Source organism: Clavelina lepadiformis, chromosome 5 (assembly GCF_947623445.1).
Source record: "Clavelina lepadiformis chromosome 5, kaClaLepa1.1, whole genome shotgun sequence".
NCBI classification, from domain to species: domain Eukaryota; kingdom Metazoa; phylum Chordata; class Ascidiacea; order Aplousobranchia; family Clavelinidae; genus Clavelina; species Clavelina lepadiformis.
The window spans coordinates 4,427,788-4,446,698 of NC_135244.1; the positions used below are offsets into that span (position 1 = coordinate 4,427,788).

At 37.8% G+C, this 18,911-nt stretch overlaps 2 protein-coding genes and 1 long non-coding RNA gene across 4 annotated transcripts; 1 reads left to right on the forward strand and 2 right to left on the reverse strand.

The window, feature by feature from the left end:
• Positions 1-6,721: 6,721 nt before the first annotated feature.
• Positions 6,722-11,919, reverse strand: LOC143458944 (putative methyltransferase-like protein 24). Its single transcript, XM_076955856.1, has 7 exons — positions 9,951-11,919; positions 9,121-9,186; positions 8,889-8,977; positions 8,377-8,587; positions 8,136-8,249; positions 7,788-7,882; positions 6,722-7,644 (listed from the first exon to the last, which is right to left on the reverse strand). Exons 1-7 carry the CDS (start codon positions 10,093-10,095, stop codon positions 7,318-7,320), a joined length of 1,047 nt encoding a protein of 348 aa, XP_076811971.1. The 5' UTR covers positions 10,096-11,919; the 3' UTR covers positions 6,722-7,317.
• Positions 11,920-12,429: 510 nt separating this feature from the next.
• On the forward strand, positions 12,430-16,934 carry LOC143458946 (uncharacterized). 2 transcript variants are annotated; one of them, XR_013117730.1, is made up of 3 exons: positions 12,430-12,978; positions 16,490-16,555; positions 16,836-16,934. It is a non-coding gene; the product is annotated as an uncharacterized LOC143458946 (long non-coding RNA). The 2 variants fall into 2 exon arrangements; XR_013117729.1 differs by having other exon boundaries at positions 12,913-13,048.
• Positions 15,043-18,594, reverse strand: LOC143458945 (putative methyltransferase-like protein 24). Its single transcript, XM_076955857.1, has 7 exons — positions 18,321-18,594; positions 17,474-17,539; positions 17,242-17,330; positions 16,834-17,044; positions 16,592-16,705; positions 16,185-16,279; positions 15,043-16,031 (listed from the first exon to the last, which is right to left on the reverse strand). The coding sequence occupies exons 1-7, from the start codon at positions 18,451-18,453 to the stop codon at positions 15,705-15,707; spliced, it is 1,035 nt and encodes a 344-aa protein (XP_076811972.1). The 5' UTR covers positions 18,454-18,594; the 3' UTR covers positions 15,043-15,704.
• Positions 18,595-18,911: the final 317 nt, after the last annotated feature.

Here is an 18,911-nt window from a genome sequence, read left to right on the forward strand (position 1 = left end):
CGTCTATTCACTATATAATCTCAGAAAGTAATGCTTCAAGACTTCAGATCATGATAACATTTCATATAGACCTAAATACGACAGCGAAGTTCGTTTTGGTGAAGTAGACAGTCAATACATGGGTATTTACGTTTTAAGTGCTTCTAGACAATTCATATAAACAAAGAAGGCTTAAAGTTTAACAATTACTTACAAGTATTATCGTCAGTTTTGCAGAAGCTCCACATCCCGTAAATCTGATCCCAGTATAACATCAGAAAAACAGATATGGCAAAACATACGCAAATAATAATTAGAGAAACAATTTTAGCATTACAATTTTTCACCATCTGTCTCATGCCGCTTACAACTCTTCTGTAACTGACACCTGAAGTCTTATTCTATTAATATATAGAAATGTTATTGTGATAATGCTGGTAATGCTGAACCAATCCTGTAACATATATTGCTTGTTAAGGTGAGCCTATTCATAGAGGCTTCTAACAAATCTACCGCTACAGTTAACTTATTTGTTTGTATCAAACAATAATCAGATATTCTCATAAAATCACCAACACAAAAAATCTAGGGAAATCGTGGTGAAATTACATGGAAGTGTATCCGTTAGCCACCTTAATTTTTCTCTTTTCTACTTTTATAGTATAAACTTTTATACTTTGTTTCAAGTTTTTCTTGCTACTACGCCTTTTAATTTTATATTGGACCATTTACATTCTCACCCACAGATTTGATTGTTCATCTTGACGGCTTATTGTTTGAAGACTAGCTTCAATTAGCCGTGATCAATATTATAATGGCTTGTTTTCCACTGCTGTAATATATGACCAAAGTCCTTGTTGGCTTGTAAAGATGACAATAAATTTGTCTATCTTAACACTGAACTTCTTGAAATTGAACTCAACGATGGTTAGACTGGAATGACAACTGTATATACTGATTATGTTGAAGTTTCTTTGAACAATTACATTAAAACAAAACATTGGCACAGCAACAGCATAAAGACGTCCATGTTACAGCGACGATCTTATTAGACTGATTGCATTGAACAACTGTGAATAATACACGCAGGATAGGCAGACACGACATTTATGCCACGACTTAAATCTGACAACAGGAAATCATAGGCACACAATGCAATGCTTCGCAAAGCAGATTTCCGAAAACAAGAATTATACATTGTTTTCGATCTGTATACTATATTGCTCATTTAGGCCAACCCCATCAAAATAGCCTATGTTAAACATATATGCTTGTAGATTTAGGCTGGTCTATTAGGTACCGTTGTTGCGGGTCTACTCTTATCTTTCGTTTTCAAAGGTTGGAAAAGTGTATTCCAATACAACATTTTTCATTGAATACCAGTGTGATAACAGGTTTAACTCGACGCCTATTGGACCTTTTCTTTTGTTTTAGTAACATGATATCATTATTACGTTAACCGGTTCTAGGTCGATTCAACCCACGTACGATTCAACCCGCGGACGATTCAACCCAGGACGATTGAAACGGCGGACGATTCAAACCAAGACCATTCAATTAACCCGCGGACCATTCAACCCGCGGACGATTCAACCCATTTACAAAAACGTCTACAAAGTTCGTTATCAGGCACGGATGCCGCTTGTACCACTATACCAATATAGATCTTGTGATGAAATGAAATCAAGTTAATGAATCGTGTTGTAACTAGTAGGCCTGCTTAGCGAAAAATAAATAGAGCTTACACATCGATTAAAAGTCAAACCATTCATCTAGAACGCTGCAGACTCTTCTACCGTCAGATGAGGGCGCTAAACGACGGCAGATGGCGTCTTTACAACACGACTGACAATGTCAGATGGTACAAAGCACAAGTGAACAAGGATTACACACAAAGGAGCAATAAAAACCAGGGCTTCGGAGCAGGCGTAAATTTTAAATTGCTCCAGCTCCAGCTCCGGAGCTCTCTTTTCTCATAAATTAGCTCCAGCTCCAGCTCCGGAGCTCATTGATACCACTGCTCCGGCTCCAGCTCCGGCTCCATTACGTCACAAACTGAGGTTTAAGGATGAAGGCTCAATTTGGAATATATAGCTCAATAGGTCAGTCAGTAGTCAGTACCATCGCTACTATGAACATGTGACTGCTCTGCTGTCAAATTCCCAGTAATTCTTAATTTGGTGAAGGGTTGCTCTTAAATTATGTGAATTCAGCCAATAGTAGTAGGCTAGTAGCATAGCATCTTATGAAATACATCGGAGCCGGAGCTATGTTTCAAACAACTGGCTCCAGCTCCTGCTCCGGCTCCATTTGAATTTCAAGAAGAACTCCGGCTCCAGCTCCAGCTCCTTTGAAAATGCACGGCTCCGGGGCTCCGGCTCCGGGCTCCGGGTCCAAAGCCCTGATAAAAACGATATTGTAAAGGGCGGTGGTGCAGTAATTCTATGGGAATCATCATTCGTGAATTTCGAAGTGACTGGTACCTTTAAGGAAGTGCTGTCCCGATAGAAATATTGCGCAAAACTAAAAGCTATTCTCATAATTACAACGTGTTGAATCGTCCTGGGTTGAATCGTCCGTGGGTTGAATCGTCCGTGGGTTGAATCGTCCAGGGATTGAATCGTCCGTGGTTGAATGGTCCTGGGTTGAATTCTCCATGGGTTGAATCGTCCGTCCGTCCAATTGAAACGGTTACTGTTTTCAGGGTACAAAATAAAGCTTCGTTCAGTAGACTGCAAATTACCGACTCTCTATATCAGACTAACGCGTTGAACTCCGTAGTACAAATGACGTAAATCGGAAGTAATCAAAACGGAGTTGCATATACTAAACACGGCCAAAATATAGTACAGCGCTTATTGTTAAGCACACGAAATAAGCACAAATAACATTATAATATCATCAGATCTGCACAAGAATTCCATAAGAATAAGGGCTAATTATGACAATTAGCACAATGGTACTTATCGTGCGACTTAAAAGTTTAACCTTACTCTTACCACACTGAAGTAATAAGGGACCTGTAACATATCTTTTGCACTTCCCCATCAATTTTTAATTAACTGCATAAAAACTGTTGTTGAAAGTTTGTGACGTAACAATAAGTATCAGTAATGCATAAAACTCACTGTGAAACACGTTACTCACTTTTTCGTGACGTTCACTTACCTTAGTCAGTAAAGTTTAGTATATTGGAATATTATTTCCTTGTCTTGGCTTTAGCTTGGATTGAAGAAAAGCTGGTGAGTGTTTGTTTGATTTTCCAGTGTTTGCATTGTACCGGAATAAAATTTAATTTGGATCCATTGAAAGGTAATTAAACTGAATTCAGAAATATACCGGTACATAGGTTACTGCAGTACTGTGTTCTATGTGTTAAGATCAAGACATCTAAACAGACAAATGCAACAATATTCGTAAGCCCGTCAGAAATTACACAACTAAAGTAGCTTTGTAGAAAACTTATGTATAGAATGTACCATCTCCCCAAAATTGTTTTCAAGTGGTGTACACCTAAGCAGCAAACTCGAATCGATCTCTGGTTGTGAGATCATATAGCCTACACGTCTGAGTCAATAAACTTCGCTTGATCTGACTTCCATGAAGGCTACGTTCGTACGCTACGCTACGACGTTCTTCTCTGCCAACACTATTTGCAGAGAAACAGTAGGATAAAAACTCAAACTAAAACGTTTATTTAAACTAGTGAAACATAAGACATTCCATGACATTATGTCGTGCAGTACAGCACAAGCATCTGTATAGCAGGCCTGATAATAATAATCATATGTGAAGACTGCGCCAAGAAGTCGGAAAATTTTAAGAGGCAGTGCTATGTGGCGCGAAGCGCTACAAACTAAACTTACGAAGGCCTAGAGTAGTTATATGATAACCTGACATAATCTTTATTTTCGTAATGAGACAAGTCTTTGCATGACTTAAACTCGCCGGTGATCCGTCATTGCTCGAGCTCCGGTTTGTTTACCGAGATAATCGCTTGGCAGTTCCGATTGACACAGTTTTTTTTATTTGTATTTTTGAATTTTTTCCGTGGTATTGCCCGAATTGGAATTGTTCAATAGCAGCGCAGACCTTTTTATAGAATTTTGAACGACTGCGGATGCCCACACACAAAAATCATCAAGTTTTTTAATTTTGCGGGTCGTAATACAGAATTGATTCAATACTGCAAACCAGTTTCCGCAAAATGGTAGTACACTTTTTAAAGTAGGAGAATGTAAATTAAACCCTTTTTGATAAAATTTCAACTCCTATTAATTAACTCTTCATGAGCAGACTAGTTTAGCTTTTTGAGTTTGTGGTCGAAAGGCCCTTGCTTGAGAGGATCGCTATAAACGATTTTCTCTGTACGAAGATGTATGTCGATGTATGTCGAACGATGTATGTCGAAGGTTAAAGCGGTAACGTTGTTCGTTTGCTGACTCTTGACTCAAAAGGCTGCTGCTCCAATTGTTTGTTAGCTTCGCTCATACATTAAAAAACCACCACCTACTGGGTTCAACGCTTTTATCGAACTGCTGTCTTGTGCGGAAGCAGTGAAGAAAAGGAATGGGAAAACGGAAGCGCAGTGAAAAAATTACCACGTGCGGGAAGTATTCTGAGGGCGCCAACCAGCGACAAACCAAAAAGTACCCAACTGCCGCTACACGTGAATAAGTAACTACGTAGCATGTGACGATTTGATCTACAAACAAGTAACTGAATAAGAAACCACATAACTAAAATATGTGTTGTAACTATTTAACTCATGTATTGTATATGAATAATTAACCAGGGAAACAATAACCAATTTCACGCTGGTCTCTAAAACTTCCGTAGCACTGCTGCAGGCCATACGTAACTAGGATCATAAGCAAAAATACACACAGCACACACCAGGCTAAACTTGTATCGGATTGGATTTCTGGAGCATCTTCCATGGCTTGCAAAGTAGGTCTGCATATAGCACTTGCTCCTGTTCAGTAGACAGTTCTAAATTCGTTCAATACTGTATAAAAAAATAGTACATAAAAACGTGTGACTGTCGGAACTAGCGCAAGGGCTTGTTCGGTTCGGGGGCTTGTTCGGTTCGGGTTCGGGCTTGTTCGAGCACATGCACAACAACAACAACATGGTTTCCAGCAAAGGAAATAAGAAAGCCGTCAAGAAGTGAAGAAAGGTGCCAAGAAAAAGTGAAGATTTAGATCTCTGGGAAGCATAGGTGAAGAATGGCCGAAACCCTCACCTACGCAGACAGAGTTAAAAGACAATGGAACAATGATGTGGCTGAAGAATACAGCAACCATTGCGAGGTGACCATCCAATTGACCAATGATAGCAAGAGGGAAGACATCTACAAGATGCTAAAAGAAACCAAGATATCGCTTGATTACATCGAAGGAATAATTCAAAAACCGGGAAACATGGTAAATATTACGTTAGACCGAAAAAACAATGCTATAAGACTTGCAGAATTACTTCGAAAGAGGCCGGAAGTAAAGTATGCCATAGCCCACGGAGACGAAAGAATAGACCTCACGGTCAGATGGGTACCGATCCACTACCCACAGAAACACATCGATGCAATCCTTGCAGAATATGAGATTCAAGGCCCAGCACGTTTGGGCGTCGATAAATACGGCATCAAAGATGGAAGGAGAATCTACAAAGTGAACAAGAAAACGTTGGAACGACACCAACTCCCATCGTACCTGTACCTGGGAAAAATCAGATGTGCGGTAAGCTATAACGGACAAATTCAAACATGCTCCTTCTGTACAGAACAAGGACATAAATTCAAGGAGTGCCCAAAGAGAAGGCGAGAAGGCGAACGAGACGAACGAGATATCCCGATGACGACCGCTCAGACAGTAAAAGCCGACCGGGAGGGATCACCACCACCCCCCAGCGATAGTAAAAAAGTATTTTCTGCCTTGGCAGGAACAATCGAACTACTACGAGCAAAGAGCACCAAGGATACGGAGAAAAGCCGAACGGGAGCGGAACCCCCACTGGAAGAAAGCCCGCAGTTAGACCCCGATGAGCGATCCTCGGAACGACCCTTGGAGCGAGACCAAAGTGAGAGCCGTGGAAACAAAAGAAAGAATAGAAATGGAGACTTAGACGAACAACAAGAAGAACCCGAAGCACAGGGATTTATGGACGGACAAATTCCATACGATGCTTCCAATCTCCCACCGAACCTAACACGCATGATCCCCTGCTCATGCGGACAGCACAACCGAATCCGGAGAAACAAGAGCTCATCAAGAACAATCCCGAATTTTAAAGAACCGAACTACTGTAAAGGTTGTACGGCAGCCTTTATGCGATGTGCCTGTACCCCATTCGCCGTAATACGAATCAACAACAGACTTAAGCCGTTCCAGTGCAAAGGATGTGAAATGACTTACGAACCAAATACCGAACACCTTAATATCACTGTAAACTAAAGATTGTAAACCTCTATGTGTTTCCTGTTCTAGAACGAATCCTGGTTCAAACCTACGAAACGCATTGCCTTACTGTAATTTGCGTCTATTCCGAACATTGAAGTAATCGTATTTAGTTTTTTGTGTCCCCTGTTTATACGATCATTTTTTTTTCTCTCTTATTAAACGTGCCTTAACAATGTATTAAGAAACGTTTAATAAACCAAAACACAATAATCTTATTGCAATTATGACACACAATGTCCTAAGTTTATTTAGTTCTTTTCTTAATAAAGCTAAGTATTTCAATATAAACACAGAGTAATTTATTCATAGCACCATTTACTGCAATGCCTGCAGTGGCAGTTATTTCTAAATATAATAACATGATTGGTAACTAAATACAGTGACAATAAACAAAGCAAGCATTTAATTTATACAATTAATTGACTCGGATTTCGTAATAAAATGTATAACTTACAAATACTAACCAAGCTACTTCAAATTTTCTCAAGCCACAGTTCGCAACCCAAACGATAGTTGCCAGAAACATAGCCTATTGATGGGTCGTAAGTATGGTTTGCTCAAAAACATAACTGTTTAAGTATTTGAATGAATTACAGTCCTGCTATTTTTGTGTTGCAGGCATTGTGTAGAATTTTTTTCAAACAATTTTGGGTTTGCCAAACGATTTCGTTGAGAAATGCTAGTCTATTGTCTGCATCATTTTTATAGGGGAATGTAGGCTAATAAAACGTCGGTCGTAAATAATAGTAATTTACACAAAAACTTTTGTAAAACAAAGAGACCTATCTTAAATGTCTAAAGTATATTACTAAATAGTATAGCCCAGTTTTGGGGGATATTTTTCACAATCATAGTAAGTTCCTTCAGCTTTGCTTGAATTTTATCGGGACAGCACTTCCTTGCAGGTACCAGTCACTTCAAAATTTACAAACGAGGATTCCCAAAGAATTACTACACCAGTCTCGTTAACGATTTTCTTTTTATTGATCCTTTGCGTGTAATCCTTGTTCACTTTTGTTTTAGTTCTGACGTTGTCAGTCGTGTTGTAAAGACGCCATCCGCCGTCGTTTAGCGCCCTCATCTGACGGTAGAGGAGTCTGCAGCGTTTTAGATGTTTTTTTTGGGTTAGAGGTCCAGGCATGTGTAATTCAAACGAAAACTGGCGAACGCATTTGTAGAGTCCGGTCTCAAACAGTTCTTGCATTATCTGAAAAGGATAGGAACTTAATACGAATGACCTACAGTAGGTAGGCTTACATTGTAAATAAATGAACTATTATTTTCGCTGCTGGCGGCTACAACAGTGAGCTTGATGATAAGTTTTAGTGAACTTAATTGTCACAAACTTACGACGTCTTCAAATCCCGTCCCATCGCCCCTATCCGTGTCGACTTTAAGAAAATCCAAATGTCTGTCTTCGTGTCCAAGTTCTTTGATAAGAGTTTCTAAATTATACAAAAACAGAATAGTCAATGTATTGTATAAAGTTTCGACGTTCAATTAAACAAATAAAATTTGAACTGTTACAATTGATCCGTGTTGCATTTGTCCCCGTCTACTCCACATAATATTGGATTAACTTGTAAAGTTATACTTCGGATTATGTTTAGTGCGTTTGCAACGAAATTAGCCAAATAAATTATTATGTCTGTATTGGCACGATCAAGTTTATATTCAAAAATCAGCTTTCATGCTCACTGAGAGTTCTCATTTTCCATCCGTTAAATCCGCTGTCGTTGTCTTCGTTTGAAATTCCTACTTTGTGGAAAATTACGCCAGTGTTTCTGATCGAATTGTCAGCAAGTGTCATGGCTGTATAAAGCAAAAACTGTTCAGAAATCATCGCTTAAAAACAAAATACGATGGTTGCACACTACCATTAGCCTACAACACTGATCATTAACCGTGCTTGTGCAATTCAAACCGGTTTTATACTTACAGGGGTCAAATGAGTGAACCTCGCATCCGAGTTTTGCCATTGCATCATCAAAACTAAAATCGTTGTTAATCCCGAAAGAATAAACCAAGCATTTTACTTTATCTCCACCTTGCGGCCAAAATTGCTTTTCAACACAAAGATCATAAGCTCCGTCTCCTTTGAAAGGTCTCCTGGTCTTACCACCAAGGTATTTGCTCTCAGTGCAATGATACTGAAGACAGAAAGGTAGAAATCACGTTCCTTATGCATGTAGTTATATCGCGCTTCTCGTAGGCCTATATCGAGATAAGATATCTAGGCTACTTTTGTCGGAGTACTTACGGGGCACAGTAAAATCTACAGTACCAGGTATAACTTTGGGCATTAATAATTACTATATTGATCATTACGTTGATCCTTGTGTTTTCGGTCGTTTTAACTATAAAAATCAACTGCTTTTTTAGTTCCCGAAACACTATGAAACATATCAAATAAAACTTAGCGCATTAATGATCTCTATCTAACATTCATACCTGTCGCTGGTACATATAATTCCAAATTCTTTCAAGCTCTTCTTCGGGGGAAGCTTCTCCGGGAGGTTTCAGTTCCTTGTTTGCCAAAGCTGATAATATTATGCTTATTGAAATGTCTTATAAGCTTGAAGCGTTTTGTAAATCCTTATGCGTGAGTAAGTGCTAGAGAATTAATCGGAGCTTAAATACTAAGGTAATCTGCAATTCTGTGTGTTTTGGTTACGTTACTTACGTTCTAGAATGGGCGGAATGGGTTTCATAGCAGATGGGACCGGTTTCTTGCTGTTCTTACAGGCAGCTGCACAGATAAAACTCAACAATTTTATGAGAAACTTTGTGTATGATGCTTTTATGGTATTGTTTTGATTAAGAGCCTACTAGAGTTGCAACGAAACAATCGCGTAAAACTGCCCAAATTCAAAGTTTTTCACCGAATTTATATCTGTACTTTGGTAAATATTACGCAATAGGATATTTGGCAACTCCATGCCCATTAAAAAAACTTCTTATTTTGCTAATAATATAGATAAAAGTCAGTATTATAGGATGATTATTACGCTACCATTATAAATCTGCAAAAAAGGATGATATCATTTCACATTGCTCGTGCCCTTTACTGTACTACTAGTTTGTATCCATTTCACTCCAAATACGATCTAATTAAGCAAATGACTTAAGAAAAAATGTACGTGTGATAATGCATGCCGGTGTCAAGTCTTAACAGCGTTTGCCAGATACTAAGATACCTTTTATTGAAATTAAAGCAAGTTTCTCGGCTTGTAATTTTTGTTTGAGTAAAGTCTCATGAAGTACTTTATCTAAATCATGCAGCACATGTAATCGACCGCTTGGTTAAAATATAGGTTGATCGTCTATTCACTATATAATCTCAGAAAGTAATGCTTCAAGACTTCAGATCATGATAACATTTCATATAGACCTAAATACGACAGCGAAGTTCGTTTTGGTGAAGTAGACAGTCAATACATGGGTATTTACGTTTTAAGTGCTTCTAGACAATTCATATAAACAAAGAAGGCTTAAAGTTTAACAATTACTTACAAGTATTATCGTCAGTTTTGCAGAAGCTCCACATCCCGTAAATCTGATCCCAGTATAACATCAGAAAAACAGATATGGCAAAACATACGCAAATAATAATTAGAGAAACAATTTTAGCATTACAATTTTTCACCATCTGTCTCATGCCGCTTACAACTCTTCTGTAACTGACACCTGAAGTCTTATTCTATTAATATATAGAAATGTTATTGTGATAATGCTGGTAATGCTGAACCAATCCTGTAACATATATTGCTTGTTAAGGTGAGCCTATTCATAGAGGCTTCTAACAAATCTACCGCTACAGTTAACTTATTTGTTTGTATCAAACAATAATCAGATATTCTCATAAAATCACCAACACAAAAAATCTAGGGAAATCGTGGTGAAATTACATGGAAGTGTATCCGTTAGCCACCTTAATTTTTCTCTTTTCTACTTTTATAGTATAAACTTTTATACTTTGTTTCAAGTTTTTCTTGCTACTACGCCTTTTAATTTTATATTGGACCATTTACATTCTCACCCACAGATTTGATTGTTCATCTTGACGGCTTATTGTTTGAAGACTAGCTTCAATTAGCCGTGATCAATATTATAATGACTTGTTTTCCACTGCTGTAATATATGACCAAAGTCCTTGTTGGCTTGTAAAGATGACAATAAAGTTGTCTATCTTAACACTGAACTTCTTGAAATTGAACTCAACGATGGTTACACTGGAATGACAACTGTATATACTGATTATGTTGAAGTTTCTTTGAACAATTACATTAAAACAAAACATTGGCACAGCAACAGCATAAAGACGTCCATGTTACAGCGACGATCTTATTAGACTGATTGCATTGAACAACTGTGAATAATACACGCAGGATAGGCAGACACGACATTTATGCCACGACTTAAATCTGACAACAGGAAATCATAGGCACACAATGCAATGCTTCGCAAAGCAGATTTCCGAAAACAAGAATTATACATTGTTTTCGATCTGTATACTATATTGCTCATTTAGGCCAACCCCATCAAAATAGCCTATGTTAAACATATATGCTTGTAGATTTAGGCTGGTCTATTAGGTACCGTTGTTGCGGGTCTACTCTTATCTTTCGTTTTCAAAGGTTGGAAAAGTGTATTCCAATACAACATTTTTCATTGAATACCAGTGTGATAACAGGTTTAACTCGACGCCTATTGGACCTTTTCTTTTGTTTTAGTAACATGATATCATTATTACGTTAACCGGTTCTAGGTCGATTCAACCCACGTACGATTCAACCCGCGGACGATTCAACCCAGGACGATTGAAACGGCGGACGATTCAAACCAAGACCATTCAATTAACCCGCGGACCATTCAACCCGCGGACGATTCAACCCATTTACAAAAACGTCTACAAAGTTCGTTATCAGGCACGGATGCCGCTTGTACCACTATACCAATATAGATCTTGTGATGAAATGAAATCAAGTTAATGAATCGTGTTGTAACTAGTAGGCCTGCTTAGCGAAAAATAAATAGAGCTTACACATCGATTAAAAGTCAAACCATTCATCTAGAACGCTGCAGACTCTTCTACCGTCAGATGAGGGCGCTAAACGACGGCAGATGGCGTCTTTACAACACGACTGACAATGTCAGATGGTACAAAGCACAAGTGAACAAGGATTACACACAAAGGAGCAATAAAAACCAGGGCTTCGGAGCAGGCGTAAATTTTAAATTGCTCCAGCTCCAGCTCCGGAGCTCTCTTTTCTCATAAATTAGCTCCAGCTCCAGCTCCGGAGCTCATTGATACCACTGCTCCGGCTCCAGCTCCGGCTCCATTACGTCACAAACTGAGGTTTAAGGATGAAGGCTCAATTTGGAATATATAGCTCAATAGGTCAGTCAGTAGTCAGTACCATCGCTACTATGAACATGTGACTGCTCTGCTGTCAAATTCCCAGTAATTCTTAATTTGGTGAAGGGTTGCTCTTAAATTATGTGAATTCAGCCAATAGTAGTAGACTAGTAGCATAGCATCTTATGAAATACATCGGAGCCGGAGCTATGTTTTAAACAACTGGCTCCAGCTCCTGCTCCGGCTCCATTTGAATTTCAAGAAGAACTCCGGCTCCAGCTCCAGCTCCTTTGAAAATGCACGGCTCCGGGGCTCCGGCTCCGGGCTCCGGCTCCAAAGCCCTGATAAAAACGATATTGTAAAGGGCGGTGGTGCAGTAATTCTATGGGAATCATCATTCGTGAATTTCGAAGTGACTGGTACCTTTAAGGAAGTGCTGTCCCGATAGAAATATTGCGCAAAACTAAAAGCTATTCTCATAATTACAACGTGTTGAATCGTCCTGGGTTGAATCGTCCGTGGGTTGAATCGTCCGTGGGTTGAATCGTCCAGGGATTGAATCGTCCGTGGTTGAATGGTCCTGGGTTGAATTCTCCATGGGTTGAATCGTCCGTCCGTCCAATTGAAACGGTTACTGTTTTCAGGGTACAAAATAAAGCTTCGTTCAGTAGACTGCAAATTACCGACTCTCTATATCAGACTAACGCGTTGAACTCCGTAGTACAAATGACGTAAATCGGAAGTAATCAAAACGGAGTTGCATATACTAAACACGGCCAAAATATAGTACAGCGCTTATTGTTAAGCACACGAAATAAGCACAAATAACATTATAATATCATCAGATCTGCACAAGAATTCCATAAGAATAAGGGCTAATTATGACAATTAGCACAATGGTACTTATCGTGCGACTTAAAAGTTTAACCTTACTCTTACCACACTGAAGTAATAAGGGACCTGTAACATATCTTTTGCACTTCCCCATCAATTTTTAATTAACTGCATAAAAACTGTTGTTGAAAGTTTGTGACGTAACAATAAGTATCAGTAATGCATAAAACTCACTGTGAAACACGTTACTCACTTTTTCGTGACGTTCACTTACCTTAGTCAGTAAAGTTTAGTATATTGGAATATTATTTCCTTGTCTTGGCTTTAGCTTGGATTGAAGAAAAGCTGGTGAGTGTTTGTTTGATTTTCCAGTGTTTGCATTGTACCGGAATAAAATTTAATTTGGATCCATTGAAAGGTAATTAAACTGAATTCAGAAATATACCGGTACATAGGTTACTGCAGTACTGTGTTCTATGTGTTAAGATCAAGACATCTAAACAGACAAATGCAACAATATTCGTAAGCCCGTCAGAAATTACACAACTAAAGTAGCTTTGTAGAAAACTTATGTATAGAATGTACCATCTCCCCAAAATTGTTTTCAAGTGGTGTACACCTAAGCAGCAAACTCGAATCGATCTCTGGTTGTGAGATCATATAGCCTACACGTCTGAGTCAATAAACTTCGCTTGATCTGACTTCCATGAAGGCTACGTTCGTACGCTACGCTACGACGTTCTTCTCTGCCAACACTATTTGCAGAGAAACAGTAGGATAAAAACTCAAACTAAAACGTTTATTCAAACTAGTGAAACATAAGACATTCCATGACATTATGTCGTGCAGTACAGCACAAGCATCTGTATAGCAGGCCCGATAATAATAATCATATGTGAAGACTGCGCCAAGAAGTCGGAAAATTTTAAGAGGCAGTGCTATGTGGCGCGAAGCGCTACAAACTAAACTTACGAAGGCCTAGAGTAGGTATATGGTAACCTGACATAATCTTTATTTTCGTAATGAGACAAGTCTTTGCATGACTTAAACTCGCCGGTGATCCGTCATTGCTCGAGCTCCGGTTTGTTTACCGAGATAATCGCTTGGCAGTTCCGATTGACACAGTTTTTTTTATTTGTATTTTTGAATTTTTTCCGTGGTATTGCCCGAATTGGAATTGTTCAATAGCAGCACAGACCTTTTTATAGAATTTTGAACGACTGCGGATGCCCACACACAAAAATCTATTAACTCATCAAGTTTTTTAATTTTGAGGGTCGTAATACAGAATTGATTCAATACTGCAAACCAGTTTCCGCAAAGTGATAGTACACTTCTTAATGTAGGATAATGTAAATTAAATCCTTTATGATAAAAAAGTAAGAAAAGGACGCGATGTGAGAAAATTACCACGTGTGAGTAATCTGAGGGCGCCAGCCAGCGACAGACCAAGAAGTACCGAACTGCCGCTACACGTGAATAAGTAACTACGTAGCATGTGACCATTTGATCTACAAACAAGTAACTGAATTAGAAACCACATAACTTAATTTGCTTAATTCATGTATACGAATAATTAACCAGGGAAACAATAAACAACTTCACGCTGGTCTGTACAACTTCCGTAGCACTGCTGCAGTCCATACGTAAATAGGATCATAAGCAAAAATACACACAGCTCACACAAGGCTAAAATGGTAACGGATTGGATTTCTGGAGCATCTTCTATGGTTTGCAAAGTAGGTCAGCATATAGCACTTGTTCCTGTTCAGTGGACAGTTCTAAATTCGTTCAATACTGTATAAAAAATTACTACATAAAAACGTGTAACGGTCGGAAATTGCACAAGGGCTAGTTCGGTTCAAGGAATCGAGCGATGAGGAATTATCGCCGGGTGTAAGTCATGCAAAAACTTTCCTCATACCGGCTAGAAACATTATTATCATACCATACAAGGGAGCTAATACGAATCAAGACTCGATAAACAAAACGGCTCCTTTTCAATAGACTTAGTAGCGCGGGAAAATGTTTTTTAAAAAAAACTACCGACAAGGCAGGCGAAGATCAATATACAGATATAGGAGCGTTGCAATATACGGAGCGTTGCATTAATCATTACACTATATAGCCTACTACGGACTTGCAGACATTTTTTGGGCAAGTTCGACACAAAATTTTACTGATAATGGCAAATGATAGCGTTACAATGCTTCGTGATAATTTCCCTAAACCAGCAGAAGAAATGAGACTACCTGGTGTGAACTTAATTTCGGTTTATGGCCCCCATGTTGAGGACTACAGCTTCAACGAAATTATAAAGTATGTAAGAACTTTGATTCTAATTGAATCGAACTTGGCCTTGATTGTTTAATGGGTAGGCCTACATATATACATCTCGTGGTTGAAATAATCGTATTGTAATTATGACAAACAATGTCCAAAGTTTCTTTAGTTTTTTTCTTAATAAAGCTAAGTATTTCAATATAAACACAGAGTAATTTGTTCATAGCACCATTTACTGCAAAGACAGTTATTTCTAAATATAATAACATGATTGGTAACTAAATACAGTGATAATAATTAAAGCAAGCATTTAATTTATACAATTAATTGACTCGGATTTCGTAATAAAATGTATAACTTACAAATACATAACCAAGCTACTTCAGATTTTCTCAAGCCACGGTTCGCGACCGTAATGAGTGTTGCCAGAAACATAGCCTATAGATGGATCGTAAGTATAGTTTGCTCAAAAACATAACTGTTTAAGTATTTGAATGGATTACAGTACTATACTATTCTTGTGTTGCAGGCATTGTGTAGAATTGTTTTCAAACAATTTTGGTTGCAAAAAGATTTCGTTGAGAAATGTTAGTCTATTGTCTGCTTCACTTTTAAATATAGAGGAATGTAGGCTAATAAAGCGTCGGTCGTAAAAATAGAATTTAAACAAAAACTTTTGTAAAACAAAGAGACCTATCTTAAATGTTTAAATTAAATTACTAAACAGTATAGCCAAATTTTGGGAGATATTTGCGACAATCATAGCAAGTTCCTTCAGTTTTGCTTCATTTTTATCGGATCATCGCTTCCTTGCAAGTACCAGTCACTTCAAAATTTACAAACGAGGATTCCCATAGAATTACTGCACCAGCCTCGTTAATAATTTTCTTTTTATTGCTCCTTTGCGTGTAATCCTTAATCACTGATGCTTTGTATCTGACATTGTCAGTCGTGTTGTAAAGACGCCATCCGCCGTCGTTTAGCGCCCTCATCTGACGGTAGAAGAGTCTGCAGCGTTCTAGATGTTTTGGTTGGGTTAATGGTCCAGGCAAGTGTAATTCAAACGAAAACTGGCGAACACATTTGTAGAGTCCGGTCTCAAGTAATTCTTGCATTACCTGAAAAGGATAGGAACTTGATATGAATGACCTACAGTAGGTAGGCTTACATTGGAAATAAATAAAGTATTATTTTCGCTACTGGCATCTACGACAGTGAGCTTGATGATAAGTTTTAGTGAAAAATTATAAACTTAATTGTCACAAACTTACGATGTCTTCAAACCCCGTTCCATCGCTTTTATCCGTGTCGACTTTAAGAAAATTCAAATGTCTGTCTTCGTGTTCAAGTTCTTTGATAAGAGTTTCTAAATTATAGAAAAACAGAATAATCATTGTATTGTTTAAATTTTCGACGTTCAATGAAAACAAAGAAAGTTTGAACTGTTACAATTGACCCGTTTTAAATTTCCCCCCTTCTACTCTACATTAAATTGGATTAATTTGTAAAATTATACTTCGGATTATGTTTAGTATGTTTGCAACGAAATTAGCGAAATAAATTGATATGTCTGTAGGCTATTGCCACGATCAGATTCGACGTTTTTGAGATGGCTACAAATCCACGACTTTTCAGCAACAAGGTAAGTTATATTCGAAAAATTAGCTTTCATGCTTACTGAGAGTTCTCATTTTCCATCCGTTAAATCCGCTGTCGTTGTCTTCGTTTGAAATTCCTATTTTGTGGAAAATTACGCCAGTGTTTGTGACCGAATTGTCAGCAAGTGTCATGGCTGTATAAAGCAAAAACTGTTCAGAAATCATCGCTTAAAAACAAAATACGATGGTTGCACACTACCATTAGCCTACAACACTGATCAATAACGATACCTATTGCAAGTCAAACCGGTTTTATACTTACAGGGGTCGAATGAGTGCACCTCGCATCCGAGTTTTGCCATTTCATCATCAAAACTAAAATCGTTGTTAATCCCGAAAGAATAAACCAAACATTTTGCTTTATCGCCACCTTGCGGCCAGAACTGTTTCTCTACACAAAGATCATAAGCTCCGTCTCCTATGTAAGGTCCACTGGTCAGACCGCCAAGGTATTTGCTCTCAGTGCAATGATACTGAAGACAAAAAGGTAGAAATCACCTACCTTATGCATAGAGTTATATCGCGCTACTCGTCGGCTTATATCAAGATAAAATATCTACTTTTGTCGGAGTTTATACGAGGCACAGTAAAATTTACACTACCGTGTATAACTTTGGACATTAATAATTACTATATTGATCAAGTAATCAAAACTAATAATTACTCATACCTGTCGTTGGTAGATATAATTCCAAATTCTTTCAAGCTCTTCTTCGGGAGAAGCTTTTCCGGGAGGTTTCAGTTCCTTGTTTGCCAAAGCTGAAAATATTATGCTTATTGAAGTTTCTTTAAAGTTTGAAACGTTTTGTAAATCCTTATGTGTGAGTAAGTGCTAGAGTTTTAATCGGAGCTTAAATACTAAGGTAACTTACACTTCTGTGTGTTTTCGTAACGATACTTACGTTCTAGAATGGGCGGAATGGGTTTCATAGCAGATGGAACCAGCTTCTTGCTGTTCTTACAGGCAGCTGCACAGATAAAACTCAACAATTTTATGAGAAACTTTGTATGATGCTTTTATAGTATTGTTTTGAATAAGAGCCTACTAGAGTTGCACCGAAACTATCGCGTAAAACTGCCCAAATTCAAAGTTCTTGACCAAATGTCTACAAATGTAGGCTACTTTGGTAAATATTACGCAATAGGATATTCGGCAACTCCATGCGCATTAAAAAATCTTCTTATTTTGTTAATAATGTAGATAAAAGTCAGTATTATAGGATGATTATTAGGCTACCACTATAAATCAGCAAAAAAGGATGAATTCATTTCATTTTGTTCATGCCCATTACTGTACTACTAGTTTGTATCCATTTCACTCTACATACGATCTCATTAAGCAAATGACAAGAAAAAATGTACGTGTGATAGTGCGTGCCAGCGTCAAGGCTTAACAGCGTTTGCCAGATACTAAGATAACAGTACCATTTAATGAAAATTAAAGCAAGTTTCTCAGCTTGTAATTTTTGTTTGAGTAAAGTCTCATGAAGCACTTTATCTAAACCATGCAGAACGTGTAATCGACCGTTTGGTTAAAATATAGGTTGATCGTCTATCCACTATATAACTACAGAAAATAATGCTTCAAGACTTCAGATCATGATAACATTTCATATGGACCTATATACGACAGCGAAGTTCGTTTTGGTGAAGTAGACAGTCAATACATGGGTATTTACGTTTCACGTGCATCTAGATTCTAGACAATTCATATATACAAAAAAGGCTTAAAGTTTAACAATTACTTACAAGAATTCTCGTCAGTTTTGGAGAAGCTCCACATCCCGTAAATCTGATCCCAGTATAACATCAGAAAAACAGATATGGCAAAACATTCGCAAATAATTAGAGAAACATATTTAACATTACATTTTTTCACCATCTTTCTCGTGCCGCTTACAACTCTTCTGGAACAGACACATGAAGTTTTATTGTATTAATATATAGAAATGTTATGGGGATAATGCTGGTAATGCCGAACCAACCCTGTAATGTATATTGCTTGTAAAAATGAGCCTATTCATATAGGCTTCTAACGAATCTACAGCTACAGTTAACTTATTTGTTTGTATCAAACAGTAATCAGGTATTTTCATAAAATCACCAAAGCAAAAAATGTAGGGAAATCGTGGTGAAATTACTTGGAAGTGTATCCGTTAGTCACATTAATTTTTCTTTTTTCTACTTTTATAGTACAAACGTTTTGACTTTGTTTCAAGTTTTTCTTGCTGCTACACCTCTTGATTTACATTGGACTGCATGAATTCTAGTTTTAATGTCATGTCTTGAAGTTAGATTATCCTAATTGCAAATATTCCACGCATCGTAAACTCTTTCTAT

Excerpts from the sequence above, each read along its gene's own strand:
- LOC143458944 (XM_076955856.1), bottom strand. The coding sequence starts at position 10,095 with ATGAGACAGATGGTGAAAAATTGTAATGCTAAAATTGTTTCTCTAATT. Across the intron at positions 8,588-8,888 it reads ATTATATGTACCAGCGACAG|TATCATTGCACTGAGAGCAA; the intron begins GTATGAATGTTA and ends TTCTGTCTTCAG. Across the intron at positions 7,645-7,787 it reads GGACGGGATTTGAAGACGTC|ATAATGCAAGAACTGTTTGA; the intron begins GTAAGTTTGTGA and ends TATCCTTTTCAG.
- LOC143458945 (XM_076955857.1), bottom strand. The coding sequence starts at position 18,453 with ATGGTGAAAAAATGTAATGTTAAATATGTTTCTCTAATTATTTGCGAA. Across the intron at positions 16,280-16,591 it reads ATGGAAAATGAGAACTCTCA|AAACTCTTATCAAAGAACTT; the intron begins GTAAGCATGAAA and ends TCTATAATTTAG. Across the intron at positions 16,032-16,184 it reads GAACGGGGTTTGAAGACATC|GTAATGCAAGAATTACTTGA; the intron begins GTAAGTTTGTGA and ends TATCCTTTTCAG.